The sequence below is a fragment of the Natator depressus genome, chromosome 7, assembly GCF_965152275.1.
Source record: "Natator depressus isolate rNatDep1 chromosome 7, rNatDep2.hap1, whole genome shotgun sequence".
In the NCBI taxonomy this organism is placed as follows: Eukaryota; Metazoa; Chordata; order Testudines; family Cheloniidae; genus Natator; species Natator depressus.
Genome location: NC_134240.1, coordinates 110,217,758 through 110,230,446, shown reverse-complemented (window position 1 = coordinate 110,230,446; position 12,689 = coordinate 110,217,758). Strand labels below are relative to the sequence as shown.

Genomic DNA, 12,689 nt, shown 5'->3' with positions numbered 1-12,689 from the left:
ATCACTGACATTGAAAAATTAAATGTAAAACATAAAAAAGTTCATACAATCTATTATCATGTCATGTAAAATATCTATTTATTGACAAAAGCAATGAAATTAAGAGTTAAGCCTATCCTCGTTTTTATCATCATTTTGTGCCTAGGTACAAAAATAATGCCATAATGGAATAGACTAATAGTCTAACAAGAGTAGTATCCTGTCTGTAATGGAGGCCAATGTAAGATACTTCAGATAAAGACAACAGACTGCTTATAACGCTCCTAATTATTGATATTGTGTGAAAAGAATGTCTTTCCTGACCACACATGGTGATCTGTTTAATACTTGAAGTTTGGGTATTGATAACTATTGTAGCTACAGGAGCCATTATTATATGTATAAATGTCTACCTCTAGGCATACTAATCCTAATCCAGTCCTAATGTCTGAGGCTAGGTATTGCAGGGTTTTGAGTTGGTCACTTTCACACTGTGAGGTATATCCTCTCCAGCAGACCATAACTTCTCTTTTGAAGTTGAAGAATCAATAATGTAATAAATACGACTACACAAATGATGTCAAGTTTCCTAAGTAGGCCACCAGAATAAATTGCAAAGAATTGAGCAATGTACTTGAACATCATAGCAAGACAAAATCATTTTCCTATCACAGCCTGAAGTTGTCTTTCCCTCTTCCAGATTTAGTCAGATAAGTGATATCTGGCATTTTTTAAGATCAGATTTGGCTCATAACATCATACTTCATGCATTCAGATACAGCTGTTATGCTTGAAATTCCCTCCTGTGTTCCAGCTTTACCAGTCCCTGACCTGGGAAGTAAATTCTGGACGAAAAGACAAGAAAACACCTGAAAAATGCTGCCAATGCTGATTTAGTCTTCAAGTATTGTAGGTCCAACTGTGCTCAAATATCATTATTATTTATACAGTAACATAGGTATGCCGGGTGCCTTACCAATGTGTAACAAAGACACATCTCTACCTAGCATAATGACAGGTTTCAGAGTAACAGCTGTGTTAGTCTGTATTCGCAAAAAGAAAAGGAGTACTTCTGTCCAAATTTCCACTTCTTGTAAGCTTCCTTTTTGAGTTTAAGTTCACTGAAGATTTCACTGTTAAGCCAAGCTGGTTGCCTGCCATATTTGCTATTCTTTCTGCACTTCAGGATGGTTTGTTCCTGCGCCCTCAATAAGGCTTCTTTAAAATACAGTCAGCTCTCCTGGACTCCTTGCCCCCTCATATTAGCTTCCCAGGGGATCCTGCCCATTAGTTCCCTAAGGGAGTCTAAGTCTGCTTTTCTGAAATCCAGGATCCGTACTTTGCTACTCTCCTTTCTTCCTTTTGTGAGGATCCTGAACTCAACCATCTCATGGTCACTGCTGCCTAGGTAACAGGGACCCAGCAGGCAGCCCATGAAGATATCAGAAAGCAGAAGATATTTAAAAGTAAATTGGGGTTTGGAGGATGTTGGGCTTATTGTGGAGTTATTTTAATCTATGCAAATCATCTCAGGTATGCACATGTATCTCACCCAAGTTAGCTTTCACACTGACACCCACCCCCAATAGTTGAATATTACCTGGTTTGGCAGTTGTATGTGATTTTCACATTAATGTCATTAAAACATAATAAAAATAATGCATTTTTGTAACATCTTATGACTGAGCTCTCAAAGGGCTTTAGAATTTATTTTTTAATGTAGACTCACAACACCTTTGTGACCCATAAGAGAAAAGTGTTATCCCTGTTTCACAGAGGCATAGGGTAGTTAAGTGACTTGCTGAAGGTCACACAGGAAGTCTGTGGTATGAACACCCTGGCCTTTGTGGCCCTCAGTTGTGTAAATTAATTTCAAGACAATCCTTTGTCCTCTAATTGAGAAAAGAGTGTTAATGACGAAGTAGGAGCTATTGCCTTTAGAAGTGTCACTGGATCTTTAAAATTCCACCTGAGCATCAGAACTAGGTAGAAATATTCTTGGTGCAATGTCTCAGAGAAAGGATGAGAGAATAGTTCCAGTGAATGCCCAGAAACACCTGTATCATCATCTGTTTTGAAAGTTAAACTCCCAAGCAATATAGTTTTGATTCAGTATATGTTTCCTAACTCTAAATAATGAATGTATGCTGATTCAGTATACATTCACACAGGTTAACAAGGAATGTGAACCATTATATCAAACTAAGATATAACTGAAAAAAGCACTAAATGGTTTGGATTTGATGAACCAAGATATCTCCATATATAAAAAGTGCTTTATAGTCCTGAAATAATAAAAAAAGGGCAGAACCCAGTTAAAATTCCCAATATGGAATTACAGGTAGTAATTCCCATCATTTACTCAGTATGTTTTAAAACTGTTTAGATCCATTTGCAGGCGCTTTAGTGGGCATTGGGCTGTGTGATGCAAATGAGTCCATTGTACTAATGCAGTGACACTTTGTCTATTACTACACTTAGCTTGTACAAAGAAAAGGAGTACTTGTGGCACGTTAGTTTACTCCTTTTCTTTTTGCGAATACAGACTAACACGGCTGCTACTCTGAAACCTTAGCTTGTACAGTATCTTTTTAAAAAGTCAACAAATGAAACTGAAGTAACAGTGCAAAGTGCTGAAGGTTGAAACTGTTGGTTTAATAGCATACTATTGACCTAGTCTTTTCTCTTGTAAATCTCTCAACCTCAGTCACAATGCTGTCGTTTTGTTTTCATTGCTTCATGTGACCTTAACCAGTTTCTTTTTTCTTTTTTTTTTTGTTAGGATAGCAAACAAACCTAATTGATCTTTTTGAGCTCTAGTTATTGTAGTGTCCTCAACATTATAGATGGTCTGGTTCTGCATAACAATGAAAATGCCTACAATTTAATCTAATGAAGACATTTATCTAGAATTTTATCTCCCGATAATATATATTTAAATGGAAGAATGTTTTTCAGTTACCTGGATAGTCATGCATAGCAGATCATCTTTAACACCCTGAATTTTAACAAAAGGCATATTTATGAACTCAATAATATTTTCATTAAAATGAATTATAGAGGAAAAAGTTTAAATTTGCCAGCAAATAAGACCAAGTTTTAACATGTTAATTTCTGGAAAAATGCACCACGAAACCAGTGATATACCTGAGATACATCAATGATATTTTCATTCTTTGGACCGATGACCTAAACTCCCTTATAGATTTCCATCACGAATTCTATAACCACCACCCATCCACCCAACTGTTTCTAGAACACTCTTACATCAGCATCAACTTCCTGGCAACCACAATCAACTTCAGTAATGGAATCCCACAGACAGTTATATTCAGGAAATCCATGAACCACCACACTTACCTTCACAGATCCACTCATTACCCCAGACACATCAAGAAGTTTGTTATCTACAGCCATGTACTGTGATACCACAGAATAACACAATAAAAAACGTCTTCACCAAACACCACCACTTGACCAGAGAAGTAGGTCCCATCATGGAACAGGCCATCCCAAGAGAACCTGCTTCAATATGGGAGGGAAAAAAATCCACCAATTGCACACCCCTAGTAGTCACCTACTACACCACACTGGTACCTATATAGGATATCAGCAAACAGTTACAACCCATATTTGATGGGGACCACATCCTGAAAGAAATCTTTCATGAATCCCTTCTTCTGGCCATCAAACAACAACCTCGCCAAGCTCATCATCAGAAGCAAGCTTCCAGCAGACTGGGACTGACCAACTCAAAGCAGCACCAGACCCTGTCATAACAACAGATGCAAAATCTGAAGACATATTTCCACTGTTATGGTGATCAACACCCCCCACAACACACCTTTCAAGACCCACGGATCCTACACATGCCTATCACAACACATGGTATACCTCATCCAGTGTATCAAATGCCCCAACAACAACTATGTGGATGACACCGAAGAATTGCTATGCTTTTGAATAAACTCACACAGAAAAATTGAAGACAAAGACATCCTATCACCTAGGGGCAAATACTTCTCACAAGATGATCAGTCCATATCTGACCTCTCAGTCCGTGTCCTCACAGGAAATCTGGCCAACATCTTCAAAAGACAAAGTTGGGAGCTTAAATTCATAGGTCTGCTGGACACTAAAATTATGGACTCAATAGCAACTAGCTGTTCTAATGAGACACAAAATCTGTAACTCATTAACCCTCCTTTGTACTAAGACTGCAGAGGTGTTAGTTGCTCACTTGAATTGTCTCTTGCAATATGTGTTAACTGCTTATGCTTAACAAACTGTTCCACCTTGAAACTCTAATTACCTTTCCCAGACCTGAAGAAGAGCTCTGTGTAGCTCAAAAACTTCACCTGTAGAAGCTGAGCTAATAAAAGACAGGTTTCAGAGTAACAGCCGTGTTAGTCTGTATTCGCAAAAAGAAAAGGAGGACTTGTGGCACCTTAGAGACTAACCAATTTATTTGAGCATGAGCTTTCGTGAGCTCACGAAAGCTTATGCTCAAATAAATTGGTTAGTCTCTAAGGTGCCACAAGTCCTCCTTTTCTTTTTAATAAAAGATACTAACTCACTAACCTTGTCTCTCTCCTATCCTAAGATCAATAAGGCTACAACAACACTGCAAACAGTTTCTTACTCGGAGAGATAGTGTAGTCTTACATCAGTTCGTATGTAGCTCTATACACTCCGGCAAAACATTTAAACATCCCAGCATGGGTATTTCCATTTAAATCTGATTACAGTGAAATAAAACTATAGCTATTAAAGGCTTAGGAGAACTACAAATACAAGCAGTAAAAAAAGACAGTTAGTAAATGAGGTAGTAAAACATTTGAGCAGGGCAAACAGTTTATAGTGCTCAGTCTTCCTGTAGCAGACTGTTCTATTCACTACAGACCCATGCACTGTTCCCTGAACTGCACTTAAACCTGCAATTAACCTTTCACGCCTAATGAAGCTGTTTTGCTGGAAAATTAAAATATATAGTACTGCCTGCTTTTACAGAGACTGGGAGGAGAGTATCTCAGAATGAATGACTTTTCAGAGGCTTTTGTTGAAAAGCAAAATTAAAGTGCTGTGTTTGTATACAAATTGGGAATGCACTTTGCAAGGCAATCTCATTTGATGTGCTGTATTTTATTCCTGTACTTATTAATTGTTTTACATAATTGTTAAAACAACAACAGCATACCCACACACCAGTAATTTTATGATTAGGCAGCTACTGCTTGACAATCAACTATTACCATTTAACTTCCATTAGGAAAGATTATATTTCTAAAAAAAGATAACCAAGTTCATATTATTTTCTCTCATATTTTTTTCTCATTGTGAATGCATTTTTCTTTAAAAACCTACGTACTTTACAGTGACATATTTGGCCGAGCTCCCTTTTTAATTATCTTTCCATACATATCTGTAAAACAAGTTACAGATTGTTTTTTCCAGCAAGGATTATGAAAATAACCTGACATAGTTCTATGCAGCTAAAACAAATTGGACTAAGAAATAGAACTAGATCTGTGACTGGACTTGAATTTCCAGACCTCAGACCATTAGAGGTTCTTCCCTGTGCGTGGATGCTCTTTACTGACGCCCTACCGACAGATAAGAAGAAATGAGATAATGTTGTGGTTTGGCACATATTAAGGCTATGTCAGCAAAACCCATGTCGCTCAGGGGTGTGAAAAAAACACCCCGCAGAGTGACATATCTTTCGTCAGAATAAGTGGTAGTGTGCACAGCGCTACATCGGCGGGAGAGCTTCTCCCACCGACATAGGTGTTCATTGGGGTTGGTTTAAGCATGTCAATGGAAGAATCCTCTCCCATCGGCATGGAGCAGCTACATGAGAGATCTTACAGCTGTGCAGCTGCCTCAGTCCAGCTTTGCCTCTGTAAAGTCTCTAGTTTAGACAAAGCCTAATATCTAAAGAACACAGGTAAACTAAACTGGCCGTGAAACTGGAGGTAACAGATGTTGAGCATCATAGGATTTACATTTCCAGCTTTAATCATCTTAAATATATTAGATTTTTGGCATTTTAGGAACAAAAGTCTACAAAATAAAGGTAAAGTTAACAATAAATATTTAAACCCCAGCATTTTTATCAAATCTTCAGTTGTATTTTGATGTAAATTCTGCTTGCCTGCAGCATCTGTGCATCATCTTGACTTGGTAAATGAAATTCCTTTAGACCGCCAGTCTGAAATAATGAATTGTTCCCCTAGTTAATTGTATTGCTTTGATAACAAGGAACTGTGCTGGGCCTAGAGAACACAATAAGTAAATTTCATCAGATGATTTGTGTGACGTTTTGAAAAATGATCTTCTGGAGTGACCTGATTTTAATGGAACTCTAATAGCATGCCAACATGTCCCAGTATGAAGCATTAGATTTGAAGGAAACAGTGTTTCTTATATGTTAGTTATGCAGAGTGGGGTGAGCAGCATGCAACCAAGCATACTAAAAAAAAAAAAAAACATATAAGAATAATTGGAAGAAGTGTTTTCCTCCTAATATACAATCCATTTAACATACTAGCTAAGCCTAGCTGTTAAAAACAGAGTCACATCTAGGGAAGCATCAAAAATGTCACTTAGATTTTATCCCTGGCTTTAGTAACACCAGCTATTGATAATGTTTTAAAGGTGCCTCAAAGATAGCTTATAATTTCATTTATCAATGTCAAATTTTAGGGATCGCTAACTAATGCCAGGAAATGAGTGTGTGTGTGAAAAATTACTTAATCTTGGCCCTTGCATATCCTGAAACATAAAAATGATAATAGTACTTAACACTTCTACAGCATATAGCACTTTGCATTTTCAGAGTTGTATGCACATTAACTAATTAAATCTTGCAACATCTTTGTGAGATAGGGAAGATACTATTACAGTTTTGGATTAGCACAGAATTTCCAGTATATCGGCAACCTGAACCACTTGGTTTCTTTCTGGCAATTTATTTGATGTAAGTAAAGCAGACTTTAGAGTCACAAAGAAACACTGAAAATTATATCTTGTCACTTATAATCAGCTAGGTGATGCAGTGAGATAATGTGTGAGGAATTACACTTAAAATTGGATTTTGTGATAGACAAAACTCAGTCCATGTAAAAGCAATAATACATGTTATTTCTTACGAATACTGGAAGCTATTTTAAAAGGTCCTAGAGTGGATTAGCAGTGGCACTGTATGCAACTAAGGAGCATTGAGTGAGCTTTAAGGGGAAGCCTTTACTGTGTTTGTCCACACTACTTAAATTAGTTATGGTTATATTGGTCCCCGAATGTTGTGAAATCAAGAATCAATTACTCTATCAGAGTTTGAAAAATAAAACAATGTGTTTTTGTGAGTTGTTACTGCTAATATATTTACATAAACTATTACTATCATGTTTTACTATCTGTTAGCAACCCATCTATAATTTCTCTGATTTTATGTCTCCTATGATAAGACCTCTGATATACCAAGATCAAATCATTTTTCATCCTCATCCTTATTTTTAATTCCCCAAAGCCATTAACAATTTCACACCACTGGCCAAGTGAATGGGACAAGTTTATAAAGAAAGTACATGTTTTGTATTAAAAATGTCTGTCTGCTTTGCTGAGGCTGTGTTTAATGGTTTTCTTAAAGCTGGTCTCTTTCTTTGATTAAAGCTATTTGGACTAAAAACATCCTTTGATTACAGTTCCAGTGAAATATTGTAGTTTGCTTCTTCATTCTACTATGTTATCACATCCGTTTCTCTTTAAACTATTAGGCTAATTCTGTTAGTGTTTTTATACAGATGAACTTCAGTATTAAAGTTACTTGCTACATAAAAGGTTTGTAGATGCTTACAAGTTGTCTATCACTTTTTCTTGCACTTGGTTTTCCACAATCCATGTAGCTTTTACTTTAGTACATGTATTAGCAAGTTGCAGACACGAAGTATGGACAGGATGCAAGCAGCTACCAATATGTTTCTTTGATAAACGAGTGTTGCAAGGTTACACACAGTATAACTGAGAATAGAATTTGGCCCTAAGGCTTTACTTGGTTTCTACCGTGCTCACACTGTTTACAAAAAAAATGACAAGTTACTTTTTGTTGTTGTCATTTATATTACAGTAGCACCTAAAATGTCATCTGAACTCAGGGTCCCACTGTGCAAGGCACTATGGAAACACGTAGTAAAAGACAGTCCCTGTCACAAAGAACTTCTGTCTACGTAGACAAGACAAACAAAGGAAACAGAGGCACAGAGTGGTGAAGTGGCTTGCCCAAAGTCACATAGGAGGTCAGAGGCAGGGAAAAGATGGAACCGAGGCCTTCTCATTTCCAGCCTAGCACCCTACCACCACACCACACTACTTTTCCCCCCCCCTTTTGTTCCCAATTACAAGAAAAACATATTAGATCATAGGAAAATATTTGTTAGCTTCCCATCTCACTTTGAAATAGCCGATGACTTACTGGAAAGGTACAAAAGACTGGACATGAAAGGAACCAACACAATGCTGCGGAAGTCTTCTCACCACTGGGCACTAAATTGTGGTTTGTTTGTTTTTTTTTTTCTTACAGGTCTTGCAATTGCAAGTGCATTGATAGACATTTCCCAACAGAAGCCTGCAGACTGTAAAGATAAGAGTTCAGGAGTCAGAAATCGAAAACATCATCTTTCAACACGTCAAGGAACTTGTGTCTGAGGTCCAGAAAATGTACTTGTACATTCTGTAATGTTTTCCTTTTAAATGGCTTCCATTGAAAGCTATACTACAGCCTCAGTTTTTATGGAGGCAAACCTATGGATGATGATGATGAAGATGATGATGATAAGTAATGTTTCCTGTTATATTCACACTTGCAGCCTGCTATTCCCCACAGCAGAACAACCTTATGGCAAATATGAGTCTATTTGATGAGTTTATTTAGAAATAAACTAAATACTTGTCTCGATGCTGAGTATATATTGGGGCGGGGTGGATATTGAGTACATCTAGGAAAGACTACACATTGTTTTGTAATGTAGAAGGGAATTGTATAATTGAAAACTAAACTATTCACAGGAAACTAAAAGACATTTTTGTAGAGCTTAATGTAATGGTGAGAATTGTACAGTTTTCTTCTCTTAATCAGAGTTAAAATAGTCTTACAGAAAGCAGGAACTGAAGATGCTGATGTGGATTTAAGGGTTGTTTTATCATTGCCCAAATCTGAAGGCAGATTTTGAATTAAGCAGTATGTAGGTGTAGCCAAGCAAATATGTATTTTGATGATCATATCATATAAAAACCTGATTAAAGCATATCATGGTTTTTTTACCTTCCTAAAGGCCCTGACATGCAATCTGGGCTACAACAGGATGATGAGTGGACTTCATAAGAAGTTTATTAGAATTCCGACTGATATGTACTGTAAAGAGTACATGTTGGTCTTCCATACCAACTAATTATCAGAGCTGATGGAGCATGGAAAATTCTGTCCTGAAATCAAGTTTCCTTTTTTCCAAAAGCTCTCTCCAAGATTGCAAGCCTAAGGAGAGTTTAACTTGCTGTTACTTTGCAGCAGTATACCTGCTTTTGCTTCAATGCTGTAATTTTCTAAAGTGACTGTAAATCATAGTCCTCACCTCCCAGCAAAAAGGTTGCACCTCAAACAGCACATTGACCCATCCATAATAATAATTAATAATAAACTATGATATTCCTCTGACCTTCCTTTCCCAGCTGCAGAATTTCATCTGATCTTCACTTTCATCCTATTTCAAGAAATATCCTGCATACAAAATACATATAATAATAAACTTCCAAAAGCCAGCGTGATTTTGGTTCTCAGATCATCCCTCCAATATGGGACCTCACCAAATCAATGCTCAACAACAACAAAAAAGCTAACAGAAAAGCATCCTCTCTAGTAGGCCTAAGTCTAATAAGCTTGTTTACCATGGTAAAAGCTCCAACAAACAGCTTCATATGGTCCTCCTCACTGTATTTTCAGTTAGTTATAATTCTGAAATACAGCAAAAGAAAAAGAGACTGTTAAGGGCGGGAGGTAGCAGATGGGTCTTATTTCTCATTTATGCATTAAACATTGATGATGGTTTATGTGAAACCAATAGTTTTGTTAGATCTTGCTTGGAAGTGAAGTTTATCACCTCCACGGTTGCCAAGGTGCTAATGTAGGAGAGAGCCACAGAGGTATAAATGCCTCTTGTATATGATAGAGTTTTGGTAAATATGAAAGATATAAAAAGATAATTGATGTTTACTACTATAGCTGTATTTTTCATTTTCTTTTTTATTTTAGGAAGGTGATGACATTTTACTGTTTACAGTTGACTACATAGTTACTTGCATGCCATGGTGGTGCAGCAGCAGTCATAAACCCCTGTTGTGAGTTGATAGTGTTTATTTTGTAATGCCATTCATACATAAAACTATTCTGCTTAATTTGGATGAGGATTGAATGTAAAAATTAAATAAATATTAAAAGGAATGGTTGTACAAGATTATTAGGTTGCATCTTACCATGACTGCTAAATTGTTTTGACAAATTGTACATTTATGAATTATGCTATAATTATTCCTTTGCTGGCATGATTGTTTCAGTATTTTCCTATCTTAAAATATGACATTCTTAAGCTAAAATAATGTCATCGTGATATTGTGTTTTAAATGATTATTCTGACCTCACTCCCTTATTTCTTAAAACCTAAGATTCATTTTTAAAGATTCTTTTGCAAATTTTCAGTCAATGCTACTTAAAACCTGGAAAAAAGTGTCTTCTGAAAATAGCTCCTTATGTCAGTTCTAATGCAGAACTGCTCAAGGGAAAATAAGCCAGTAGAACTGGTGTGCATGGTGAATTAGCCATTCAAAAAGAAAAGAAATAAACCACTTGTCTGGAAATTTTCCCTAATTCTGTAATATCTTTCTGTCTAAATATTACACATGAGAAATATACAGTTTTTTATGTGTACTTGAGACCCATCGTACACAGGGCATGTATTCTACAGAGCAATTACTCTGACTGGAATCCCCCACGTGGGAATTGCATCTACCTGTGGTCACCTGGAGTTTGACGTTACTTGAAAAGTAAATTCACATTTAAATGGATTATAATGTTTATTGTAGCACTTGAGATGGGCAGATATTCATTAGGCATTTTATTAAGCTATCAGTTAAAACATATTGTTTTTATTGTTCAAGTAAAGTACCAGTGTCATGGGGTCATTCAACATTTTCATTATATTCAGAGTACTTTTTCTAACACTTTCTTGATCTTTCTTCTCCCAGCCTGCGTACAAATTAGTAAAAGTAAATGCATTAAAGAGAAATATTAATTTAATGGTTGCCATTAAATGGAAAATTGCAACAGGAATCAAACCACAGTATCTGAGTAACTATGGTTACTTTGTTTTAGATCTATGAAAATACTGATGTGTCTCAGATACCACACTATGCCAATTGTTGGCAAATACTGACTCTTAATGGTGACCACTGTACACTGGGTGACAGATATTCTCATTTGCTTTATGCTCAAGAATGTTCAATGCTCTGCTCCCAGAGTATTTTTTGAACTCTAGATCAAATTCAGAAAATGTTGAGTGGCCCTTTGTAACTTTAGTGTGATTTATGTTGAACTAAAAATATAGGGCTAAAAACTGATTGAATAGTGGCCCTGTGGTGAAATTCTGACCATCAGGATTCGATATCTGTATTTATTTTCTTTGCAAACCAGTCATTGATACTTCTGGGGAGAAATTCACAGCTACGAATTACTGTTCAAAGCAAAGTAACAGATATATCGCATATTGTAGCATGGGTGAACCAATCTCTCCATTTCTCGTGTGTGTGTGTACCTTCTCATGAAGCTACTTGAATATAGTCTGTGTAAATAAGTTACACTTCAGAATGTAATGAGTTCTAGTAACTATATTTCTTTGTAAGAGACAGACATGTATCTTTAACTAAGCAAGTTCAGATTTATATCTAACTGCCTTTTTTTCCCACAGCGGGGCCCTCTATTTATATAGTAGAAACAAAAATGTAGAACATAGGAAAAGTTTGGATCTTGATATATAGAGTCTGATGTATAAAAGCAGCAGCAATGATTAATTTCCCAAACAATTTACACTGTAGGTCTGGAATCCTGAGGGTAAGAATTTTGGGATCACTTTAACAATGGTTCAGTTTTTAGGCCTAATAACTTTGACAGTATTCATCTAGATTACACAGTCATTATGTAAGTAATTTGATTACCAAGTTTTTTTTTAAACCACCTGAAGGGTTTCTGGACAATAAAAGTAAAGTCTCTGTTAAAAATATTAAGCTCTCTCTCATTTTTCACGTGAGCCATCTTATCAAGATTGTGTATGGCATTTATATAGGAAATCATCATGAAGACAAATCTCAAATGGACGAAGCGTCCTTGCAGATCAAGCACCACCTGGCTCGGTCTCTGGCTCAGTCCCTAAAATAATCTGGCTGGATGTTCAGTCTCTATTCAGTCATGTAAAAAATAAATAGATCTTAACTTTTCAGCCTCGAGGATGCAATGTTTCCTGATGTGAAATACTGATGCTTGCGTCAGCTGATAATCTGTAGGAAAACATCTAAGCCAGTAGACACTAAAGCTATTTTGAATACATCTGACAAATAAATATTGCTTATAGGAACAATAACCAGAACCCTAGATAAAGCCTTTCAGACTT

At 36.4% G+C, this 12,689-nt stretch overlaps 1 protein-coding gene across 1 annotated transcript in view; it reads left to right on the top strand.

Annotated features, from left to right (window-relative positions):
* Positions 1 to 12,294, top strand: part of ATRNL1 (attractin like 1) — a 990,764-nt gene extending 978,470 nt beyond the window's left edge. The window contains exon 30 of the mRNA XM_074959279.1: positions 8,558 to 12,294. Within this exon, the coding sequence (XP_074815380.1) occupies positions 8,558 to 8,682 (125 nt within the window). The 3' untranslated portion in view covers positions 8,683 to 12,294. The remainder of the gene's footprint in view (positions 1 to 8,557) is intronic.
* Positions 12,295 to 12,689: the final 395 nt, after the last annotated feature.